This window comes from Hakea prostrata, chromosome 5 (assembly GCF_041222555.1).
Source record: "Hakea prostrata isolate BN-2017 chromosome 5, UWA_Hpros_2, whole genome shotgun sequence".
Taxonomy (NCBI): Eukaryota; Viridiplantae; Streptophyta; class Magnoliopsida; order Proteales; family Proteaceae; genus Hakea; species Hakea prostrata.
The window spans coordinates 38,912,703-38,939,232 of NC_142604.1; the positions used below are offsets into that span (position 1 = coordinate 38,912,703).

The 26,530-nt window shown below is 37.2% G+C and overlaps 1 protein-coding gene across 3 annotated transcripts in view; it reads left to right on the forward strand.

Annotated features, from left to right (window-relative positions):
• Positions 1 to 26,162, forward strand: part of RPN10 (regulatory particle non-ATPase 10) — a 43,676-nt gene extending 17,514 nt beyond the window's left edge. The window contains exons 9-13 of one of the 3 annotated variants that reach the window (XM_089156881.1): positions 19,282 to 19,402; positions 23,657 to 23,760; positions 23,854 to 23,922; positions 24,489 to 24,556; positions 25,538 to 26,162. In XM_089156881.1, the coding sequence (XP_089013007.1) occupies positions 19,282 to 19,402; positions 23,657 to 23,760; positions 23,854 to 23,922; positions 24,489 to 24,530 (336 nt within the window). In that variant the 3' untranslated portion in view covers positions 24,531 to 24,556; positions 25,538 to 26,162. Of the gene's footprint in view, positions 1 to 19,281; positions 19,403 to 23,656; positions 23,761 to 23,853; positions 23,923 to 24,488; positions 24,558 to 24,928; positions 25,512 to 25,537 lie in introns of those variants that run through there. The other 2 variants (XM_089156880.1, XM_089156882.1) reach the window with 2 other exon arrangements.
• Positions 26,163 to 26,530: the final 368 nt, after the last annotated feature.

The window sequence follows — 26,530 nt, forward strand, 5'->3', positions numbered from 1 at the left end:
TGTAGGGCAAAGTCAACTTCAGGCTCAAAACAATGGCCTTTGTTGAATTCGCGTATGGCCTTTGGGGTGTATTGCCAAGTTTATGAGGTAGTTTTGGACAGATATAGAGGGTCTCCGATATGGAGTATATGGATAGATTCAAGCAGGGTTGTCAAGGCTGCAAGGCGACCAAAGTGGTTGGGGCTTTGCCTAGGTGATTAGGCGACAAAGCAATGCGTAAGTGGCAATAAGGTGACCAAAGTGGTTTGAGTCAAATTTTTTCAATACAGCTACTTTTATACTGATAAATTTCTATTATAAGCAAAAGAAACATTAAGAGTCATATTCATCTAAAAAAACAAGCATTCAAGAATTATAGTTATGAAAGATTATTAAAAAGAGAACACAAACACAAGTTCATCTCATCAAGCATCATAACATATGACTATAAACTATATCAAATTATAAGTATGAAAATGAATATAGTAATTTTTTACATTTTTACTTACCTCTATGATAGTGTGATGCCAAACAAATGCCTTATCCCTTTAATTGATTCCCAATTCCAAAATGACTAACTATTAAGTTCGTATATGGCTTTGTAGCATAAAATTTGATTTAAAAAAAGAAAAAGAAAAAAATATTATCATGTACAAAATGTCAAAAAGGTGACCATTTTGATGTCTAGGCAGCAATAATGCACAAGGCGACTAAGTGGTAGCAATTAGGTGTAAGGGCAAAAACATTGCATGTTAACAAAGTGTTCAAAACAAGGCGGTTGAAAAATTGCCTTGCCGCCTTGGCTTGCCTAGGCGGATGCTTTGATAACCATGGATTCGAGACAAGTTTCTTGAGATACTTTAAACCTTGGATTTTACAGTAAGTTTGACATTAAACAGAATGGCTACACATGATTCATCTGGCTTATCCCTTTTAGTTAGGAACACGCTGAGTTGAGTATGTTGACTTTTGGCTATCATATGAGAGAGCAGGTGGTGATTGCTACAATGTGGCCTCAATTCAATGAGGGTCCAATCTTCCATGATCTGTAGGACAAAGTCAACTTCAGGCTCAAAACAATGGCCTTTGTCAAATTCAAGTATGGGCCTATGGGGTGTATTGCTAAGTTTATGTGAGGTAGTTTTCGATGGACGCTGAGGGTCTATGATATGGAGTATACGGGTAGATTCAAGAGAAGTTTCTTATGGCCTATGGAGGCTTAATGATGTGGGTGATGAAACTTGGATTGAGTGTATGACTAATTGCCAAGTGATTCCTCACCAAGTTTCATCATGTCTGGGTGGTGGAGTTCCAGGTAATGATGGATCTTGTTTTTTGAGGGAATATGAGGTGTCAAAATCAAGAACGGGGCAGATCTGAAGTATGGCAGTTTGCTTGGGGCTGTGATTTGGACCAAAATTTAGTTGTATGCTGGTTGAAATTTGGGGGAACAGTGATGGCTGGTGATGGAGTCGTGATATTTCTTCATATAGACTGAAAAGAAGGGATCAAACCAGGGATAAGAGATTCCAAACAGAAATAAAAGGGGAATGAAAAGGGAGATGGGGTAGGCTGCCAGTACATTTGGATAGGGACCTTGTAGATGATGGGAGTCAAGTGGAGGTGGAGTGCTGTAGGCTGTCTTCACAGTTACTTCAAGTATGTATGCTTGATCTCACCATAGAACCTTGGGAGTCTCTTCGATCTTTAACCTTCACTGACTGAATTCAACAAAACTAGTATGTGGTAGCAAAGACAAGAAATAATCGAACTGAGAAGCATTATTAGTCATATCAATATTGGCTGCCTTCCCATTGAGTGCAGGGGCCTATTTATACATGGTATGCTGAAGTCCCAACCCGATTTGGACTCCAAGTTGGACTCTTGACTCAAAATATAAATAATTGTCCAACTAGGAATTAGTAATAGTAATGGGTCTTCATGGATCAGACCGTATATGGACTAGGACCCAAGATCATATTAATTAAGGAATTACTAATATGCCCCTCAAATTGAGCACAAATACGAATCTGCCTACTGCCTACCTCTAGCTAAGCTGAAAATTTGAGAGTAGAAATAGATGTTCTGCTTGGCAGATCCACTTGGTGTGGGAGGGCTTGGATCCTGCATCCCGCTGATAATGCACCAATATGATCCTTTTTTGTTTTTGGGGGGGGGGGGGGGAGGAGTTGGAGTTGGTGTGTGGGAACCTTTGGTAGACCTCCACTGAATACAAAGTGTAGGTGGTAGAGTGGAACAGTGATCCTTTGTGAAGTCCAGGGTGCTTAATGCATAGTTCAGTCATAGATCTGCAACAATTTGGTGGCTAGCAAATAACCCAAGAGCTAGGATTCAAAACCAACACATGATCCAGATGAAATGTCAAGTTCATCTCAAAAAAGAAAAGTTCAGTAACTTGGTAAAGAAAGAGCTGATTTGGTCCAAAGTCTGATCAAGTTGATTAGAAGATGTATGAGTTCTTCGGTAAATTAGGTAGCAATTTAAAGCTAGGATTTATTACTTTCAGTATTATATTTGTGAAGGCACTGCCATGTAGATGTTCAGGCAGATTTCTTGGGGTCTAGGCAGTGGTTGTGTTAGTCATATTGAACACTTGGGCCTTTATTTATGCCAAATATTATATTATTTAAGTAAATGTTCATATTTTAATTAAAGATATTATTCATCGAGAAGCCAATTGAAATAGTAAAAAAAAGTGAAATCCAAAATCCAAAAAAGATTAAAAGTAAAAATATCCAAGTTCAGGAATGCACACTGAATTGTTGACAGTAGGTGAAATATTAAACATGCTAATGTTGTTTTATAAATCTGATAAGGTAATACATCTCTGAAAATGGAAAGATCAGTAAAATATCCATTTATGTAATATATAGAAAAGTAGTTTCCTTTAGGCCAATTTTGACAACATTTGGTGCTTTGTCTGGGAAATAACTTGTAAAAATACGAAACAGACTCACGTAAAAGAAGAAAAATATCATTAAGGAGTTTAAACTTCTTAGTAAACAAGAACATTGCTCTAAGCTGAGAGCAGCTTAATTACTTAGAGGTGAAGGACATATTTTCTAATTCTAACACTAACAAAAAGCAAATTCGGTAGTAGGTATTCCATTAGTCTTTGCCAATGGCCAATTTGCAAAATAGTGTAAACAAACTATATATTTTGATTGTTTCAGACTTACAATAGCTTGCTTCATCAGTTCTACTGCTGTCTTGTTCTATGTTGATATGTATGATTTGATGTGGCTAAATATTGATGACTTTGTGTCATTTAATCTTGATTCTGGATGGCTTGATATGGCTTAGTGTATGGCTGTATGCTACTAGTCCCAAGCCCAGGTAAAGGAGGAGGGTTGGTGTGTCAAGTTGGTTGTCCACACTGAAAAAGAATCCAGCCAAACCCCTTGTAGGGTTTCACAACCTTGCATGATAAACGCTCTGCTAGGCGTTCCTTAACAAAATAAGCAATGTAGTACATATGGCCCAGGTGTATTGGTTAGTGGGCGAGGGTTAGCTAGGGCCTCCACCATAAGCAATGCACCGGATAGGTGCTTAGATGTGGTGATAAGTGGTCAAGGGTTTTGGTGCCGTGGAGGGGTGCAGATAAAGAAACTAGTTGATAAACGTAGGATTGGACTGGCATCGTGAAACAGAGGATCTTTAGCCGGCAAGAGCTTGGAATTAATACATGTTATGAGGAAAAGAACAATTAATATAGCTTGCATTCAAGAAACTAGATGGAAGGGTAAACAAACTTAGGAGTTGGATGACTTTAAACTTGTGGTGCACTAGGGATAAAAGTAATAAAAATGGAGTAGGTATAACAGTGGATAGAGATTTAAAGAATGTTGAAGATTGAGCGATGTGATTAAGTTATCATGCTTGTATTGAAGGAAGAGATCGTAAATGTAGTTAGTGCCTATGCACCTCATGTAGGACCTGGATGGATGTCTGAAGTTACAATTTTGGGAACATATGGATGGCTTAGTGCAAAGAATTTGTCAAGGAGAACCAATTATGATATGGGGTAATCTAAATGGACATATTGGAAAAATATCAAAGAGGCTTCAAAGTGTACTTGGAGGATAGGGTTTTGGAGAGAGGAATGTCAAAGGGATTTTAGTTCTATATTTTGTTGATTTTGATCTATGCATCTTAAATACTTAAAATAGAGTGGAGATTTGATTACCTTTAAAACTGGACAACATAGAAGCCATATTGATTTCGTCCTAGCTAGAATGTTAGATATATTGTTGTACAAGGATTGCAAGATGATAGTTGTGGAAGTCTAACCACACATTATAGACTACTCATAAAAGGTGTGAGGTAACTATCCTAGGATAAGGTGTTGAAATTTAAAAAGAGATTGCTTGAAATCTTTCACTAATGAAGTAGTCAAGCAAAGCAAGTGGGAATTTGTGGGGGACACTAATATGATGTGGATTGATATAGCTATGTATATTAGGAAGGTGGCTAAGGATGTCATACATGAATTAAAAGGAAAACACCATTCTTATAAAGTGACTAGGTAGATGGTGAGGTTCAAACAACTATTAAGAATAATAAAGCTAGATTTAAGACATAGCAAATGACTAGGGATGTAGATAGCCTGCAAAGGTATAAATTGGCTAGAAATGAAGTTAGGAAGAAAATTGTGGAAAAATCAAGAGAGAAGAAGTAGAAAATTCATATAATAAGCTAGGCCTAAAGAAAGGAGAAAAATTATTTATAAGATTGCTAAAATAAGGGACAGGATGAATAGAGATCTAAACCATGTTAGAAAGTGAAGATGTAAAGTAAAGTACTGGTACGTGATGAGGAATCAAAAAGAGATGGGAAGCTTATTTCTTTAGAGTACCAAACGAACATTCTTTAGGTATTTGTGACTCGGATGATTACACCCTTCACCTTGGCATTGGTATTTGGACATTAAGACGGAGAATTATAATGTCTAAAGTAAAAGAAGCTCTAAGGAGGACAGAAGTAGGTAAGGCACAAGGTTTTGACGAAATCCCAATAGAAGTATGTAACAACTTAGCAATTGAGGGGCTAGCTTGGCTAACCAAGTTGTTTAAAACATGATGAGCACAAGGAAATGCTAAATGAATAGTATGTGTTGTGTCCCAATTTACAAAAATAAAGGAGATATTAAAGTTGTAATAAATATAAAGGCATAAAGTTGATGAGTCATCCTATGAAATTATGGGAGAGTGATAATCACCTTTTATTCTGAGTTTGTACTTGCAAAAAATAGAAAGAGAATCAAGGGATCTTATGGACAACTAAATAAAATAAATCAGATATGAGACAGAGATTTCTGTTCTGGAAGAGAACTGCATTAGAATAGAGAATTCAATTAGGAAATTATCTACTATTTATGCTGGGGAAGCGTAGTAAGCTAGGTAGATTTGATTATTGTCAAGGAAATTGCAAGGTAGGCCTTGCAGGGGGAGTGATGCAGAATTGGCAGCAGATACAAAAGAGAGAAAAGCCCAAAGCTCAAGCCCATTAAAGCCTAAGGACATGACCCAAAACAGCCCATGGCTTGCATGGGCTAGGACTATTGGAGTGGGTTAAAATGAGCCCATGGTTTCATGGGCTTGGATCACTTTAGTGGAAGAAGAATATCAGCCCACTATTTTGAACTAAGCCCAAGTCTAGCTTTGAAAAGTCAACAAAAGGAGCTAGGAGGTGGTGTTAGTTAGTGGTGGGGTATAGTTGGTGGATATTTCCATTATGGTTTTGACTAGTGGTGTTGGGTAGTAGTTGGATGTTTCCATTAATGTTTGTAGTAGGTTGTGCTAGCTAGTGGCATAGTTGTCAAGGTGTCGCCTAATTGTCGCCTCGGCGTCCGGGTGCCTTCGAAGCGCCTCAAATCGGCATCGCCTTATTTTTAGGCAATAAGGCGACCGCCTTAGGGTATGAGGCGTCACCTCAAGCCCCTTGGACGCTTTATACCTTTAGGCGTCCACTTTTTTTTCTTTTTTAAATCACATGAAAGATGCCAAATTGAAGGCATATATTGAATTACTTATTAGATTCCGATTGTAAAGTATTTATTATTTGAACCTATATGCATATTTATAATGACGCTACATGTGATCAAAATAAAAACAAACAAAATCGAAAGAGAATAAGTTCTTGACTCGAATCTCACACTCTCACTCTATTCCTAATCTCTTTCTCTTTTCCTCTCTTCTTCTCTTCGATTCCCACAACGACACTCCGACAAGAAGTGGCCAGCGACAGGCGACTTCTTTTCTTGGTTTCTTCCTGCGACTTTTTATTTAGGACCTACTATGTGTGGTTTGTAGTATGTTGGATGACTTGAGGTAGGCTAATATTAGTTTTTTATTATATAAGATATGATAGATTTATAATGGATTAGAGTGAATGAAATGTACACTAAAATTTTTACTTAAAACGCCTCAACCGCCTTAAAAGCGCCTCGGAGGGCGCCTCATCGACTCATCGCCTCAACTAGCCTGAACCGCCTTGTATCGCCTCGTCGCCGTGACAACTATGGCTAGTGGTTGGATGTTACCATTAATTTTTTTGTCTCTTTAGAATGCTATATAAAGAGACTTATGTAAATGGTGAAAAAACAACTTATGAAATGAAATCAAGTTGCTTGCTAGCATTCCTCCTCTTGGAGAACCCTTGTGTTTGATCAAGGTAGATTGGTGTTTGATCCAATCGATCCACCTTGCGGTGAGAAGCCCGGGTGTTAAGACTCCTTGTGTTTGATTAAGGAAGGTTGGTGTTTGATCCAATCGATCTACCTTGCGGTGAGAAGCCCGGGTGTTACATGTTACTTTGTTGTCCTTATTGTTCTCTTAATTCTCTTATATTGTTCCATCCATTCTTCTTTATAGAATACTGCTGTTTTGAAGACCTAGTTAGTCCTTGTTCTTAAACCAATATCCTTGTTCTACCACTTCGGTTTTCAGCCTTCCATTATATCTGAATTTTATCTATTTTAAGTCTATCAAATCTGAAGTTGATTCCCTGTGAAAGGTCCTATTTGGCTACTGTTTTGATCATTCAAATACAAGATAAAATAAAAGAAGGGGGGCCCTCTTTGAAAAAAAAAAAAATTTTTTTTAATATATCTTTTTTTTTTTTTTTGTTAGAAAACAAGCTTTAAACAATCAAAATAGCAGTTGAACTTGAACAAAGAAAAGAGAGAATAAGAAGAAGAGAAGAGAGATGAAGAACTAGTAGAAAAGACCTGTGATTCTTAGCTAAAGAGACTAAAATCACAGAGCACTTTTATTTATAGCTTCTAATGAATCTAATACAACTTGAGAGACAAGTAATTGTCCTCTAGAAGAAGGAAACAAAATATTACAGCTTTAGTAACTTCCTAACTCCTAAAATAGAAAGTTCTGAAAATGGAAACTACCACCAAAATAGAAACTATGCTTTCTAAAAAACTCCCAAAACTTATGTAGCAAGATTCCCACACTAGAAATAGAAAATATAATCAAAACAACAGCAAAATACTGTTCACGTGAACTAGTAAAAACACTGTTCACGTGAACAGTAACGTGAACAGTAAACTCCAAATTTATGTATACTTTAACACTCCCCCTCAAGCTGGAGCATACAAATCTCCCATGCCCAGCTTGCAACAGACTAAAAACTTGGTCTGAACAGAGCTTTGGTGAACAAATCAGCTAGTTGGTCAGTAGAGCTCACAAAAGGAGTTGCTATAAGCTTCTTCTTCACTGCATCACGCACAAAATGACAATCTACCTCTATATGCTTCGTTCTCTCATGGAACACTGGATTACTAGCAATGTAAGTGGCTGCCTGATTATCACAAAACATTTTCATAGGGGTAGAAACTGGAAATCCTATTTCCTTTAACAATGAACGAAGCCACATCAATTCAGCAGCGGTGTGGGCCATAGACCTATACTCAGCTTCAGCACTAGATGTAGCAATGTTGGACTGTTTCTTACTCTTCCAAGTCACAAGATTTCCACCAAGAAAAGTACAATAACCTGTGGTTGACCGGCGATCAATGACGGATCCAGCCCAATCTGCATCAGAAAAGGTAACCAAGTCCATACTCCGATTTGGTCGATAGATGAGCCCTTTTCCGGGTGCACTCTTGAGGTACCGAAGCACTCTCATCGCTGCATCCCAATGAGCCTTCCTAGGAGACTGCATAAATTGACTCAACACACCAACAGAATAAGAAATATCAGGACGAGTAACAGTAAGATAAATAAGTTTCCCAATAAGACTCCTGTAACGATGGACATCATCTAACAAGTCACCATCATCACGTCCTAACTTCAACTGAGGATCCATGGGAATGTCACTAGGTTTAGAAGCAAGCATGCCAGTCTCAGTCAAAAGATCTAACACATACTTTCTTTGTGACAAACTTACTCCTTTTTTACTGCGGATCACTTCAATCCTCAAGAAATATTGTAGATCACCTAAATCTTTGGTTTGGAAAGATTTTTGTAAGTGTGCCTTAACTGTATGTATTGCATCAACATCATTGCCTGAAAGGACAATATCATCAACATAAACTGCCATAATGACAACACAATCACCCTGCCGTCTAACAAACATAGAGTGATCAGAATAACACTGTACAAAACCAAAAGACTCCACAGTCTTGCTAAATTTCTCAAACCAAGCCCATGGAGACTGTTTGAGTCCATAAATCGCTTTATGAAGCCTGCAAACACGAACATTGTCCTCCCCCTGAGCAACATACCCTGGAGGTTGCTCCATGTAAACTTCTTTATGAAGATCACCATATAAGAATGCATTTTTTATGTCAAGCTGAAAAAGAGTCCAATCATAATTCACAGCCAAAGATATCAAGACACGGACAGAATTAAGTCTTGCCACAGGAGAAAAAGTCTCAAAATAATCTACACCATATGTTTGTGTATAGCCCTTAGCCACCAAGCGGGCCTTAAGCCTTTCAACCGTACCATCAGAATGATACTTAATTGTATACACCCACCGACAGCGGACCACATCTTTCCCAGGAGGTAAGTTGACTAAAGACCATGTATGACGAGAATGTAAAGCATCCATTTCCACATCCATAGCAGCTTTCCAGCCAGGAATTTTAAGAGCTTCGGTATGATGGGTTGGAATATGAACGGCAGGCATAGACAAAGCAAGGCAACGAAAGCTAGGAGGGAGATGAGAGGTAGAAACAAAATTGGAAACAGGATAAACAATGTTAGAGTGTAAAGTGCAAGTACGAGTACCTTTCCTTAAAGCAATTGGTAAGTCATCTGAAGGCAGAGTGGGATCTCCACTAGAAGAATCCGCCGGTGGAGAGGATGAAGAAGGAACATCCGTAGGGCCAGCTTCAAGCTCCACTAAAGGAGAGCCGCTAATATTGTTAGGAGGAACTCTACTATCCACAATATGTTCTGGCAACTTATGTCTTCGCTGATAAACCTGTAGAGGAACATTGCTAGTGGAAGGAACTAAAGAGGGAATAGGAGTATCATCCAAAACATGTTCAACAGACACAGATTGACTTAGATAATAAGGAGTGTCTTCAAAAAAGGTCACATCCGCACTTGTAAATTGTTTGCGAAGAACCGAATCATAACAACGAAAACCTTTTTGAGTGCGTGAGTACCCAAGAAAAATGCACTTAATAGAATGGGGGGAAAGTTTATCCAAAGGATGTGGTATGTGAACAAAACACACACAACCAAAAATTTTGGGTGGAACTGAAAATGGTTCTCTATTGGGAAAACAATTGAAAAAGGAGATTTTTCAGAAAGCAAAGGCATAGGCATGCGGTTAATTAAATGACCAGCAGTCAAAATTGCATCACACCAGTAACTCTTTGGAACATTCATCTGAATCAAAATAGCGCGTGCAACCTCCAAGAGGTGACGATTTTTGCGTTCAGCCACTCCATTTTGTTGGGGAGTGAATGAACAACTGGTTTGATGAATCATTCCAAGAGAATCACACAAGTTAGATATATCATGTTGCACATATTCTAAAGCATTATTAGACCGAAAAATTTTAATAGGAAGAGAAAATTGAGTCCGAATTTCATGAATAAAACTTTTAAATGTAGTTAAGAACTCTGTCCGATCCTTTAAAAGATACAACCATGTAAGACGGGAGAAATCGTCCACAAAAGTAACAAAATATCGAAAACCATGCCTATTACTAATTCTACAAGGGCCCCAAATATCGGAATGAACAAGAGAAAATAAGGACTCACTACGAGAGATAGAGCGTGGAGGATAGGTGGCACGATGATGCTTCCCTAACTCACACGCTTCACAATTTAATCTAGACACTGATTTAAAAGAAGGAAATAAAATTTTTAATCTAGGTAAAGACAGATGGCCTAAACGACAATGCCACTGGAGAGCATCTACACAATCATCAGAAAGAGCCGCAATAGGGGTAGCATAGTCCAGATAGTAGAGTCCGTTCCTTTCACACCCTCCACCAATCGTCTTCCTCGTGTGAAGGTCCTGGAAAACACAATTAAGTGGGAGTAAAAGTCACAGAGTAGTTTAGTGCTTTAGTTAATTGACTAACAGATAATAAGTTAAAAGGAAAGTTAGCAACATGAAGTACGGATGATAAAGTAAGAGAAGGTGTAGGAGAAACACTTCCAGAGCCTAGAATAGGTGTGGAAGTCCCATTAGCTATGACAACAGAATTTTTAGTGGTAGATTTAGAAAAAGAGCTAAAAAGTGATGACTTACCAGTCATATGGGAAGAGGCCCTTGAATCGATGATCCAAGGGGTGGGAGTAGAAGTGAGAAGTGCTGTGTTACCTGCATGAGAAAGTGTGGCAGCAGAAGTACTAGTGGATGTGGAAACGCCAGTTTCAATATTTTGCAATCGGCGAAGGATTTGGCTTACATCATCTCTTAGAGTCTTAGACAAGTCCGTTGAAGAAGATCCAGAACCACTATAGTGTGGCAGTAGAAGTACTAGTGGATGTGGAAACGCTAGTTTCAATATTTTGCAATCGGCGAAGGATTTGGCTTACATCATCTCTTAGAGTCTTAGACAAGTCCCTTGAAGAAGATCCAGAACCACTATCGTTGTTTGCTACAGTATCAGTACCACCATCAGAAACGGCATGATTGGCAAGGTGCTTGGCCCACTCTGGTTTTCCATGTTTGGCCCAACAAGCTTCCACTAAGTGCCCTGTTTTACCGCAATGAGTACAAAGTCGAGATGTCTTATTAGACAGTTGAACACCACGACCTCCAAAAGACCTACTAACTCCCCTTGAACCACAACCACGTCCCCTTCCATAAGAGGTAGTGAAGGCTGAATTTTCTCCTTTAGAACTTTTGTTTGGAGAACTCCCTTCAGGCAAGGCAATACGTTGAAGTCTAGAATATGCTTCACTAAGATTAGGGACATGCTCACCAGCAAGAAGATGTCCTTTGACAGATTTCAGTTCAGGGTTCAATCCTGCAAGAAACTTAGACACAAAAAATTCATTCCGTTGGGCCTTTAGCTTCTCTATATCAGTGGTGAGAGGTTGAAAGACATTCAACTCCTCCATTATGCCTTTAAAGGAGTTGTAATAATCCTGCAAAGACTTGTCAGCTTGCTGAAATTGAAATAGCTTTTCATAAATACTAAAAATCCGAGTCATATTTTTAGCTTGGGAATAAGTCTCTTGCAAATCATCCCATATTCCCTTTGCAGTCTTATGGAACATAACATTCGCTGCAATATCAGGTGCCATACTATTCCACATCCAAATTTTGATGATTGCATCATCTTGGATCCAACTAAAATAGGATTTGTCAGTCTCAGCAGGAGGTTCATCCTCAATGAACTTAAGCTTACCTTTTGCAAGTATGTACACCCGAACCGTTTGTGACCACAACAAGTAATTAGAACTACCTTTGAGCTTGATAGATGTAATTTGAACATTTACATGATCTCCTTGAGATCCTTTTGATTCAGCTGTACTCATGATTGAGTCACGTGTAAGTGAAGACATTAAACTGAGGTAGATAGCACTCAAATCAGTTTTCCAAAACTTGAAGTAGAATGAGCAGAAAAAAATTCTGCAACCTTAGGACATAATAGGAGGGAGAAAAAAAAAAGAGAGGTAACAAAGGTATCCAAGTTCTGGAACGTATAAGAGTAAGGTTTTTTTTTTTTTTTTGGTAGATATAAGAGTAAGGTAATAGGTAGAGAAGATCAGTTCACATGAATATCTGATCTAACAGTCCATAATATACAGCATTAGGTGGCTGCACACCAAGATAACAGGGAAAAAAAAAAAAAAGAATTTCAGAAGAGAATATTGAGAGCAACACTATTTTGATTCAAAAAAGCTTTGATGCCATGCTAGAAAACAAGCTTTAAACAATCAAAATAGCAGTTGAACTTGAACAAAGAAAAGAGAGAAGAAGAAGAAGAGAAGAGAGATGAAGAACTAGTAGAAAAGACCTGTGATTCTTAGCTAAAGAGACTAGAATCACAGAGCACTTTTATTTATAGCTTCTAATGAATCTAATACAACTTGAGAGACAAGTAATTGTCCTTTAGAAGAAGGAAACAAAATATTACAGCTTTAGTAACTTCCTAACTCCTAAAATAGAAAGTTCTGAAAATGGAAACTACCACCAAAATAGAAACTATGCTTTCTAAAAAACTCCCAAAACTTATGTAGCAAGATTCCCACACTAGAAATAGAAAACATAATCAAAACAACAGCAAAATACTGTTCACGTGAACAGTAAAAGCTGTTTTTACTGTTCACGTGAACAGTAAAAACACTGTTCACGTGAACAGTAACGTGAACAGTAAACTCCAAATTTATGTATACTTTAACAGCTTTGTTTTGTTATATTCTTGAATTCAGTAACTAATAAAGGTAGCGTTATTGTTATCTTAGGTTAGTTCCATTCTGTGCTTGCTGTATTTTCAGAGATTGATTGCAGATTTTAAGGAGGAGGAATGACCGTTGTTAGGCTAGATTTAATGGCTTAACAGAGAGGGTGATTGAAACCTGTTTGAGACAAGAAACCACTATAATGGATAACCAATTTGGTTTTATGCCTGGTTGATCTACAATGGAAGCTATTTATTTTATTAAGAGAATTATGGAAAACTATAGTGTGTAAGAAAGATCTTCATATGATCTTTATTCACCTAGAAAAAGATAATAATAATCGTTGGAGCATTAATTTGTCAAGTACTAGAGAAAAGAAATGTTGCAAGTGAATATGTGAACATGGTTAAAGATATGTATGATGGTTCAATGAGAAGCATAAGAGCGGTCAAGGGACAAAGTGGTGAGTTACCGATTTCAGGTGGGCTACATCAAGGATCAGCTTTAAGTCCATTTATATTTGCACTTATAATGGATGACTTAACCAAAGACATTCAAGATGAGTACTTTGGTGTATGCTTTTTGCTGATGATATTGTTGTGGTAGATGAGATAGTAGGGGTTAATACCAAGTTAGAATCTTGGAGAGCAACTTTAGAATCAAAAGGCTTTAAGTTGAGGCTTTCTTTGGTATGATTTTCATTTTTTATTTTTTTACCAATTTAAAAAAAAATCTGCACTAAAAATCATTTTGGGTTAAAATGTAAAAGTTGTTTGGTAACTAATAGGTAAAATATATACGTTTGGTATATTTTTCCGCAAAATAACTTTTTATAGGTCGTAAAACTTATACTGAAAAGTTTTGAGTATATTTTATTTTTCTTCTAGTATGAAGCTTAGTTGTTTTCCTTATTTTTGTTCCTCCATCTCCTCATTGGCAAATAGATAGTCTTCTGTTTTCTTTATTTCTTTGCAACTCATGATCCAACCTGGAATTCATGTGTAAATGTTTTTTTGACATGAATTACAGTAGAGGATCTGACATCAGATTGCCATCAAATTTTGAAGAGTTGTTCTTCACCTTAGAGAGGACCTTTGACTTGAAGTCCTTCGAGATCAGACCTGCTGATTTGGTGATGCTGAATAATTCCACTTCTGCTCATTATTTCAAGATTCTAATTTCTTCGATTCCTGTAACTGAATCTATTTGTTTGTTCTGTTGGGTTATTATTGCTGAGATCTAATTCTAAGATAAGTTTTGACTAGGTGGATAATTGAGGTTTCTATTAACCTGTTATGTATAATCCGTGGTTCTCTCCCTTCACTCTGACATTCCCTCCGGTGGCACACCAATCCCACAGCCTCTCTCTAACGTCTTTTTCAGCCATGTTAATGCAACCAGCTAATAAGAAAAGTGACTGGCTTTTCATCTCTCCTCCATGAGTCTTCTTAATCTACCTCCATGATTATTTCCCTTCATTATCTGTTCGGAGAAAGTTTTCACCCTCTTGCTACTTTCTTTCTTTTAGTGAAGTATCCTTCTGTTTTACCGATTCCCTCTGTTCCTCATTTTGGTTTATTACTTTCTTTTCGTATTATTTGGATATTTTCGTGGTGCAAATTTTTGTGCAAGGTTGCTTCCTTCCCTAGCACTTAAAAAAAAAAATAAATAAATAAATAAAAAAAAAAAATAAAAATTAAACGCTTGGTGGATTTCAAGAAACCAAATTTTTGTATCTCTTTCCTCACAATTGAAGTCGGTTGGTTACTTATTGGTTTCCAGAGACTAATTGGAATCAACATCTCTTTGGGTTCTTTTTTCTCTTTTCTTTTCTTCTCTCTCTCCCTCTCTAAGCTATATCCTTAACCTATACAGGGATCTGCTATCAATGTCGTGTGAAGATTAATACGGATTGAAGATGAAAATAATGAAAGATTAGTAGTCTGTAAAACAAACAATGCCTTGATGAAGACTGCAAGAGACAAGGAACAGCCTGTTGATGAGTCGAGTAAGAGAAGAATGTCTTCAGGTGTTGAGCAAAGAGATGAATAACGTCGGAGAACGTGGACCCAGCAAAGGTTCTGTGAAGAAATAAAATAGGAAGTGTAGGGTTTCATAAGAATACAAATTTACCTTTTTAACCTCATTTATAGACGTTAGAACCATGTGTTTTAAGAACCATCACAAAAACATTTGAAATTGGTTTTCATAGAAAAAATAAAAAATAATCTTCAATATGTTTTTGGTGTTTGTATTTTTTTCGACCCCTTTTTAGTAGAAATAGGTTGTACAAATTGTACCAAACATTGTCCTAATTATTATTATTATTATTATAAAAAGAAAAAAAAATTACTATGCTAGAGACTGCCTAAGTAGAACAAAGTCGAAATAACCAGTGTGTAACTTTGGCCATGATCAGATGGGGGATGAGGCATTCAAACTTGATGAGGAGATTTTGCAAAGCAATTACGTAGGTGCATTGTATCAATCATAAATAAGAAAGGTGATATAGAGGATGATGTTCCTCGAAGAATTAAAATAGAATGGATGATGTGGAGAGGTGTGTCCAAGGTTGTGTGATTGACATATTGCTATAAAGCTCAAAGCAAAATTCTATTGGACTGTTGTTCGACCAACTATGACATATGGTGCCGAGTGTTGGGCTATTAAGGAGCAAAATATATAACTCAAATGCAGTAGAAATGATAATGTTAAGATGGATGAGTGGTAATACTAGGATTAAAAATGTTCATAGCTGGTCTGGGAGTATGGGTGTCAAAAAAACCCTCTTGAGCCCAAGCGCACCTTGAGCCCGGCCTGATCTCGACCCATTTTTTCGCTTGGGTTACAAAATAATCAACCCTGGCAAGGTAAGGTCGGGTCGGGTTTGGGTTTGGGTTTAGCCCTCAGGCCAACACGGCCTAGCCCAAGCTGACCTTATGTTAGTGTAATTTAGTTATAAGGTATTAGTTAAATTTAAAACAAGCCTAAAAGTAAAACAAGTGCGGCGCTAGGCCAGGGTTGGTAATTATTAAACCCTGATAGGGTTGGGTAGGGTTGGGTTTCAATTTCAGCCTTTAGAATTGGTTAGAGTTCAAGGTTGGCCCAACCCAACCTGGCCCATTGACACCCCTATCCGGGAGTAGCTTGGATAGATGATAAGTTACGGTGAAGTTGTTAAGGTGGCAGTGATGTGAACACACGGACTTCCCCCATAATAAGGTACTGAAATCCAGATTCAAATGGCCAATCCAAGCTGGCCGAATGCCCCAAGGGTATTTTGATCATTTTCAGCAGTTTTTTAGGGCTCAATATAGGTCTTGATATAATCCCTTGGATCCAAGGGTTATGAATCTAGTTTCAATTTCTTATTTGAGTTAGTTGTTTGAGAGTTATATTCTAGTGTAAGTTGAGTTGAGTTGGTTATGGATAAGATAGGATTCCTTATCCAATGGGGATCTTATCTTTTAGGAGTTTATTTTGCTTAAGAGTCCTATTTTGAAGTTGGCCCAAGTTGAATGTCATTACAAGATTCCAATGCTAGGGCTGTGGTCTTGTAGTAATTTAATTATGTTTTGAGTGTTTTGGTCAAGAGTTGGGATCCTTATCTAGTAAGGATTCCCAACCCTTGTAAGAATCTTTTATTTTAGGCCATAAATAGCCTCTTCTAGCATTATAATCTTCAGTCTGGATTATTGAATGAAAAGTTATCAAGGACCAGGGTTCGTGTTGTGAGGGGGCCTCGGTGGGTTTTTAAAAGTTTCTTCAATATTCATCATCTTCATTCAAGTTTTAGCATCTTTTTCATCTTCTTCAAGCTTGCTACAGTCCAAGAACTTCCAGAATTCTAGCAGCCTTCAAGTGTTCTTCCCCAGTCAAGTAAGTATAACCCCAACCCCTTCCCTAACCTTAGCCGCCCTTCCAAACCCTATATCCATGACCCCAGTGCCCCCCTTTTCTGATTTTTTGATTTTTTTTTGCAATTTTCGGACTTTTTCCTAGACCTAAAATTCAAGGCCAGATCTACGGCAATCTAACCTTTAGATCTTTCCCAAACTTTAGGAACATTATCCCCCTAATCCTAGTGATCCGTCCCAGTTTCATCTCGATTGGACCATCTAAACCCTAAAATCCCTGGAGTCCGAAAATTCTGCACTTCATCTCGTTCCTTAGAAGAATTCTGCAGAATTTTAAAAGCTTCTAAAACCCTAAGTTTAGATCATCCAGAGTCCCAGACCACCTAAACCCTCTCACCCATTGAACCATAGTTCTGAAACTATAAAACCAGCAAAGATAGGTCCCCATCTACCCCTGCGGAACCTGCTAAAACCATAATTTCTGATTTCTGATAAAAGCCAGAACCCTCTTCACACTGTGACTAAGTTTGTGAGTGTGAAAATACCCCGAGACCCTAGAATTCTCACTCTTCTTCGCTAGAACTTCCTGAGCAACCCTAAATTGAGGGAAATTACAGCATTACCCTTGGCCCTAGATCCTGGTTTACATCACCAGGCCATGTTCAACAGAGGCCTTTAAATGTCCCTCTACCAAGAAGTAATTTAATCCATAAAAAAGAATTAAAAGAACTAGGGCAGACCTAAGATTACCTTAGGAGAAGTGATGAGAAAGTATATGATTAGGCCTTGTAATTAGTATGGCCTCAGATAGAGCTGATTGGAATGCAAAGATCCATGTAGCGGACCCCATTTAGTTGGAACGAGGCTTGTTGTTGATGATGATGATGTGGCTTAATGTTGATTCTAGTGATATAAGTATATATTGTAATATATTTTTTTGGGTTCAAATATATATTGTAATATAATAGTTTAGAAAAGATGGGAATAATGAATCACACTGGGACACCTTCGTCCCCTAGGCAACTGTCTTCATCACCTAAGTGCTTAGGCGCTTCTGTAGTGCCTTGATGCCTTGACTATTTAGATTTAGTAACCTAAGGAGCTAAAATGGAATCGAAAACAAACCAGATCTTAAAATTGTCAGTAGAGCACTTTCTAACACATGAGGAGTTTCTGCAGTGTCAAAAATGGTTTTATTGCTGAACCTTAAAATCATTGATTAGCTAACTCAGGTTGAAACAGGAGTCGACATCAGAGCTCCATGTATAATAAGTTAAAGGACTGACAGGAGAAACTACACAAGAAATCAACAACATTGAATATTGATTAAAGAAACAATGGATTGATGGAAGATTTTTATGATTCAATTGGTAAAACTTATTATAGAACTCTTCCAACAGTGAGGCTGAGAGTGGATGACTGTCCTTGATAAGTGAAAAAGAAAGGGGAATAATTGATATGGTCAGGCTTCTCTGAGAGTCCCTAATCCCATTAGGACAATTAGTCAGCTGCTGCTTCCCATAGTATGTTCTAGGCTGCATCTCATAGGCTATGATTTCTTATTTACAGCTTGAAAACAAGCTGCTTCATGGATGGAGTAGCTTCTTACAACTCAAGCAAGTCTTTACCATGGAAACTAAAATACTCCAGCTCTTACATTAGATTCTACTAGAGATAGTAACTAAACGCTGGGCTGGAATTAATGTCCTCTGTCAAGCTTTTAGAATGACCGAAATAAAGTCCCTGTGCATAGGCTAATAAACCTGAACTTATGACAGAGCCATTGGTTCAGTTTTCGACCAAACTGATTGAAGAGGTAGTGAATAGATGGGAGTCAAGATAAGGTTCTTGGACTGAATTTCCCTTAATATGTACATATATTTGAACCTTGGATCTACATCAGCAAGTCTTTTGTTGCTAGAAAAATATTGCTGTATCCTAGGCTGGTGAATTAATGGTGGTTAACTTACATATTTCCACCCTTAGCATGACACACGCTTCGTCTACAAAGGTAAATGCTAAAAAATATGCAGCTTCTAATAATTATGTCACATCCAAATTTTTTTGAAAACCCTTCTTCACCATATGTTAAATACTCTGGAAAATAGGATTTGAAGAGCAACAAAAGAGTCTTTCAACTTCAATTCACCATTTTGGGACACCAAGATGCACCTTTCATTTTCTTCAGTTAGCTCAATCAGTCAACAGTCCAAAGAATGGTTCTCCATAGCATATTGTTTTCTTTCTGTAGCTAACACAACATATCTAGGAGCGAAGGAAGAATAATTTCTAGCTTTTTGTTTAAAACGTGATTCCTATCTTTGGTATGATATGATTTGATCTCTGGTGCTGTTGTTATACCTTCTGTTTGTGAGCTAGATCCTGATTTTATTGGTTCAAGATGCTGTATGGAATGTGCCAATCATTGGAGTAGAATCTAATGGAATCTTATCAGAACTGTAGTAATTCTTCTCATGCTGCATGGTTGTTTCTAGTTAAACCCTTGACCTTCAATGATTGTCCTTACTCCGATGTGTTTTCCTGTACTTTTGCTTCAGATGGCTTCTCATGCTGCCCTTTTACTGGTGACAGGATGATGAGACTGCATTATTAGAGCAGGCTCTTGCAATGTCCATGGATGATTCTAGGTCTGGTCAGACAGCGGATGCTGATATGTCAGAGGCAACCGGAGAGGATCAAGATTTGGCTTTTGGTGAGTTTGCATATTCTGTTGAGTTTAGTTGTCAATGCATTGCCAAGTCATTTTTTGGGCACCAAGGCAATAGTCCGCCTTTTATACGTGCAAAAAATCCACGCTTAATTCTCTACGTGATGCCTTGTACGCGATATTGACATCTTGTGGGCTTAGCGACTTCACCTTTTTAGGCATTTTGTACCTGGATTTTATTTTTTTTCTTTTGGAAACTTTTAATGACTGAGTTTTATTCCATAACAACACATATTATTAGTTGTATGCTTCATTGTCATTGTAACAAGAAGCATTGGTTATTTTAAGATTACAGGATTAAAAAAAAATAATGATAAATAAAAATACAAACCTAATTGTAAAAGAGAGCAAATCAGTTGGGACTTACTTAGAAATCAGAGTAGAAGAAAAAACAGAAACATCATCCATACAAGTCTTTGAAATCATAACTAGTTTCTTACATCACAGAGGGTACTATACTTACTACTTTCATTTTCATATTTTCATATATTATAATTATATGTTATTATGCTTTGTTATTTGTCGAGATGAACTTCTGTCTGTCTTTTTATTTGCTGATAATCTTGCATTATTATGAGTCTTTACTATTTGTTTCAATTATATAAGCTTTGGTATGCTATTTGTGAAACATAAATTGTCATATTGAAAAAATGTATACTAAAACGCTTTGTTTGCTAAGGTGGCATCTTGCAGCCACCTAATCAGCATGGCTCTTGAAGGCCCCCAAATGCATTGATTGCCTTGTTGCTTTGGCAACTATGCTGTTGAGCATTTCAGTTGATTATAAATTTCAGGATTATGAAATCTGCTGAAGGGTTTTATTTTACCATGATTGGGGATCTAGGCTGTTATTTTCTGTATGTTTGGTCCCATTACGTTCTTTTTTCTTAATTTTGTTGGCCTGAGTGAGTTAAAAATACAAAGTTGAAATCCAGTGTAGTGATACAAGTATACAACAACAATAGTGATAATAACCCCTTAAGAACACTGAGCTCTCTGAAATGTATAGCATGCATCTACACTGAACTTACACAGCCGCACCATGAGGGAATGTTGAGGCAGATGAGGTTGTTCAATTGAGTCTTGTGCCTCAGAAATCTTTATTTTTGGTCTATTTTTTCTATAGGCATTGGGCTTTTTCTTCTTCCGGTTTATCAGTATAATGGGCTTAATATATAAGCCCACAGTTTTTCTTTTTGGGTGGGGGGGGGGAGTGGGAGGGGATATTGGTTCACAAGATTAATAATTAGATTAGGATACATAATAGCTATATAGTACTACGTTTACATCAGATTATGTTTATTGGCTTCTAGGTGGATCCTTTCCAATCTAGTACTACACTATATGTCATGCATGAAACAATTTTCTTTGAACAATTCACTATATTCTTTGTGCTCTTACATGTGCCTCTGTTCTTCTATGTGGTTACAGTTGCCTTTACTGTAAATTCTCATTAACACACAACCCCCCCCCCCCCCCCCCCCAAAAAAAAAAAAAAAAAAAGGGGCACAAAATAACCCTTGGGTTTGGTGTTACCATCATCGAATCTTTTCAACTGTTACTAGTTGATGCAACTCCAAATTTTGTCTAAAACAATTTAGACAGTCGTCTTATATTCCAAGACAAGAAAATGTGGCAACAGCAGTTGTATATCACTATGCTGACCATTTATTGGGCTTTCAAAATGGTCATTGAAGTGGCCAATGTTGGATTCATATGGGCTTCATATTTGGGTATTGCATTAACCCTTTCCAGTGCCATCGTGTCCCAGTTGCATAAGGTACCTATTGAAAAAAAAACTTGTCGGCCTTGATTGGGGAGCTTTTTGAGTTAATTCGTTTTATTATCTTGCTGATGAGTTTGATTTTTGTTGGACTGCATGAGTAGAATTGCTGGAATGAGGGGGAATGTTTAGAAGAAAATACAACTCTGAGGGTAAAACTGCTAAGGATAGATGATACCAAGTTTAAGGCTTCAAGCATAGCTTTATAATGTAGGAAGGCCTAGAATTTTAGATTTCTAGGTTGAATCCTAAGGAATAGGCTTGTGGGAAAAGGGCTAGGGTGAGATATAAAACTGTCTGTCAAGGCATAAAAATGTGTGGGGAGGCTATAGTTTTTTCAAATCCATCAGTACATATTTTATCAATGAGCCCCTTGCAAATAAACGAAAAAAATCTCTCTTTTGTCTACTCCTATCCTGAAGAGCTGAAACCAAAGTTCTCAATTTTTGTTGAATAGTTGTTCAAGTAAGTCTTGAATGAGCCCCTCGAAAGGTTGATGCAAATAAATGAATTTTTCTGAAGAGACAAAACAAGAGGAATCATCTATTACGATAACTATTAGATTGCCAAAGTATTGAATACTAAATTCAACCACCCAAGTAAGCCTCATGTCCTTTTTTAAAGTGAATGTGTTTACATTAAGCCTGTATTTAATGCTTGAAATCTCAACTTAAATGTGCCATTCCCTCCACCCCCCCCCCCACCAAAAAAAAAAACAACGTTATTTTGGACAAGCTGACCAAAATGGTGTACAGTTTTGAAACATTACTGAAGCATTACAATTCTGGATCTAAAACCCCAAATTTCAGTGCATTTTGATTTATTTTCTTGAGGCGGTGTTGGGACCTGCAAAGAGAAGCCTGCTCTCTGTCACTCACTGACACTCTGTATTAGTGTTTATAAACTATAGTTGGTTTCTCTTGTGTTGTTCCAATTGATAGGGCCTTATTGTATTGATATGTATTGAATGATAAACTGGTGGTTTTGCATCTATTTGGAATCTCGAGAGACTAGATGTTCAGAATGAACCTTTTTCCTGTAAATAAGTTGAGGACCTTGTTGGTTGTTTATTTGATAATTTGAGCGAGATAGATTTCATATAGTTTTTAACTTGTTATCAGCAACCAAGATGATCTACAGTTTGATTTAAGTTACTTGAAATTTTTTTTATACGAAAATATTTATTTGTTTATTTCATTGGATTTTGGAAATTATTTATTAATTAATGCTGAACACTAAATGTTAAATATAAAAAAAAATGTATTGGGATGATCAGCAATTGAACCCAAAATAGGCGATTAATTTTCTTATTATCAATCTAGGGTTCTAAATATTTATTTTCCTTGTTTTGTGTAGAACAGCTTATATTGGTAAATACAGTGAAAACCTACATGGTATAGTCCATTTAGTGTTGGATCACAAAGCCATACCATTTCTAGATGTGTTTTTGTACTTGAATAATGTTTTTTGAGGTTGTAATGCAAACTTTGATAATTGCCCATGGATAAATGCCTGTTACCACATCCAGATCCAATTCTGTACATTTTATTGAAATATTTTACTTTCAGTTGGGTGTAAAAGTGGGACCATCTTCTAGATTTGAACATCTCTTGTTTGTCATAAGGCTATTTGGTTTCATTTTTGTTTTGGTCTGCTGCATCTTAATGCTAGAAGGCTGTGGGCTTTTATGATTATGCTTTATGGGTTTTTATGATTATGCTTCTGCACTGAGCATCAACCCCTGCTTCTTTCTTGGCTTTTTGGCAGCAGTTGGAAAAACACTGGTGGAATCGCTTTTGTAAACAATCCCAGCCAACACATATATTTATAACAGACCAAGAGTGAACAATTGGAGAACAAGGCTGGACAATAGGATCTATATTCTATTATGCCAGCCAACACACAATAAACCAACATAGATTTAAGTAAGGAATATGACTCCTAACTCTTATCTAACTAAGCCTAAAGCTTAACAATAACCTTCCTTAGACAGACATTGATAAGTAAAGCCCTAAAGCAACAAGAAAATGAAGATAGGGGGAACAGTTGGTTTGAGGGCTCTTGTTGCTGAGACATTGAAGAATAAAGGCCGGACGATTCCCCTTATCAATTTATGTAACCTAATATTTTCATGCATTGATATTCTGTAAAAATTAGTCACTTATAAGAGAATTTTAAGCCCCTTGCAGACCAAATAAAACCAATAAAATCATAAAATTATGAACTTGTGATTAAAATTAACTCAAAAGTAGAACAAGAAATTCCTACTCGGGAGTTCTGTATAGATCACAGAATCAGTTTGTGATTTTGATGTTTGAAATCATGTGGACCTGTTGGGTATCAACACCAGCTTGCACAGTTGAGTTTAAAACAATAGACATTGTTGGTCCTATGTGACCTTATTTATTATAGGCCATTTGTTTGTTGATCCCTTACCCTTTTTCTCCTGCATGAAGCTCTTCGAATGTCTGTGCAAGAGAATTTGAATGATTCAGCAACTCAGACAGAGATGAGCAAGGCATTGGGCGACCAGTCTTTTATGTCATCTATACTTGCTTCGGTAATTACACATCACTCACAATTAACATCTCCAAAATGGATCAGTATTCCTTACCTGCTTATTGATGTTGCATTTTCCCCCCCTCAATCCCAGCTTCCAGGAGTTGATCCAAATGACCCCTCCGTGAAAGACTTGCTTGCATCCTTGCAGGGACAATCCGAGGTGAGTTTCTGGACCTCAATGATAGGTAAATCTAATAATGTTGGTTACATATGGCTTAGGCAGGTCTGATCAAAAGATTAGCTATTAGTGATTTAGTGTACTAGATAATCTAGGTAACGTTGGGGGTAGGAGTAGTAGTAGAAGGTGTTAGCTAATTCATCCATGGTTTTTCTTTTGCCTGTTACTTGTCGAGACTAAGATAAGAAAAGAGTGAAGGGGTATGGGTGTCGCGTCTATCTTAGTAGATTGTCGTTTTGGATTATTACTAAATTTAGTTCATGTTTACAATCTCTCTTTCTTTTCTTCTTCGTCCTCCCCCCACCTCTGTTTGAGATAAATCGTTAGACTTAGTTTTGATTTACCCATAGATGCTTCACCACCATCCAAGGGGCTTTTGTATGTTCCAAAGTTCCTCCTAATGTCCATTCCTGTCCTCTCCTCCCCAACAGTGAATGAGATCTCATTCACAGTACGTAGTGGGAAACTCAATCACATTTGTTTGTTTTTATGGAATAAAGATCAAGTTCTGTTATCTTTTCTGATTTGTATTTTCATATTATATTCAGAAAAAGGATGAAGAGAAACCACAAAATGAAGAAAAAAAGTGACAATGCTTGATAGCTGCTGATTCTGAGGTATGTTTTCAACATGAAGGCCTTATGGATGTTAGATGATTTATTCTTTGATATTTCCATGTCTTGGCTATATTTTCTGTACGGAAACTTGATTCCCCCAAAATTTTCACATTGAATTGATTGGTCAAGTTTTAAGTACAGTTGGCATCTTCTTTTCCAAAATAGAAATTCAAAAGTTGGTCCAAAGAATGATCTTTTATACTGACCCCCAAAAAAAAAAAAAAAGAAGAAAGAAAGAAAGATAAGGAGACTGTCCAGGAGCATGACAACTGTGTACAGACCACATGTGCTGAAGTTCCCTCCCTTTCCTTCAGTGAGAGATGTAAACTCCTCTCCTGTTCATTCATTTGCTTAAACTCTACTCCTTGCAGGATCCATGCTCCTAGACAGAAAGCCCGTCCCCCTGTTTATGGTTGGTGGGTCATGGTGGGAAATTGGCTGCCAAATTGGATATGTGGGCTAATTCGGAGTATAAACCAGCCATGCAAGTCACGATGACCCAGTGAAATCTACTGTGGCAAATGAGATATGAGGAATGGCTTTCTTATTCATGGACAAGCAGACACTAATTTTATTATCATATTATTTGTATCATCAAGGGAAAGGAACCCTGAGAAGGTAGTGTGTCCCTTGCACTTAAGAGACAAAAAACACAAATATTTAAATGACGACCCAGCTCCTGTGGTTGCTTCTCCACACATTACCATTGATCCCCCTACTGGTGGGTGTAGGGGGGCCACACTGCTTTTCAGGAAACCCTAGCCCTCGTTATTTATTTTAGGAGGTTGCCAGGCTCTCCTAATGCTCATTGCTTACTCAACAAATAGCTTATATTAAATTTATGATCCTACTTGAAAAAGTATGAACCTGAACCCTTTGAGCTTGTTCTTTTTCTATAGTTGTATGGGCCTTAGTGTTGCTTAAATTCAGGGAAGTTGCTTCATTTACTCATTCCGAAGGGAACACTTTTTTCATTTGCTGGGGCCTGAAAGCTGTGAAACATTCTAATTCAATGCTGTACAGGTATTCTGTGGACGGACAAGTCTTCTTTCATGCTTAGAGACAGACAGACTGTATGAATCAGAATCAGAACCAGTGTGTGAAGTTTTGTGATGCAGCAACTGTTGCTTTTGCTTGTTTCTGTTAACATGAAGTTAAATGTGGAGGTTGTTCCAACTGAATATTTTGCTTCAGTACAATCATCTTTACGTGCTGGTTCGATACTGTAATTTTTCTACTCTACTTATGGTTATTTAGTTCCTGCTAATTTCGTTAGGTGTTAGTAGAATTATATGGTTTCCCTTCAATTTAAATTTCTGGGTAGTGGGCCTGATGATCCTAGAGCCTGTAGCTTAGTTTCGCAATCAATTTTGTCTCCACTCAACGTTTCAATTGACAAAACTAGCTAAAATCAAACTTTAGTTTTACAAAACTAACAAAGGCAGTAACTTTTCCTTTCTTTTTGGACATTAACTACTAAAACCAATTGTACCGTCACGTGGGGGCAACCATGAAAACTATGAAAAAATGGAGGAATGGATGGACTTTCTTGGGTCAGGGTTGTAAGAACAAGATGATGGTTGTTTAATATGACCGTATGATTAGTCTTTAGGCAAAATTGTCCAAATAAGAGAAAAAAAGAATCAATTTTTTAGTTAGTTTTGTAAATTTAAATTTATTTTAACTCATTAATTAGATTTGTTAAGTGAAACATTGAGTGACTACTTTTGTAAAGGAAAATCGAAAAATAGGTAATCATGTAATTTTTCCTTATGTACCAAATTAAAAATTTTATTAAATAATATATGTTAAATTATTTGCTTGTGTCTAAAAATGCTAGGCAAGTGTATATTTCTCAATCAAATAGTAAATAGTAAGTAGAATATCGATCTCACATATAATTTTATCTTTGACTTTCAATATAAAAGGTAGGGGCGGAATCATGATTGAATATTTAGGGGAGGGGGAGGCGA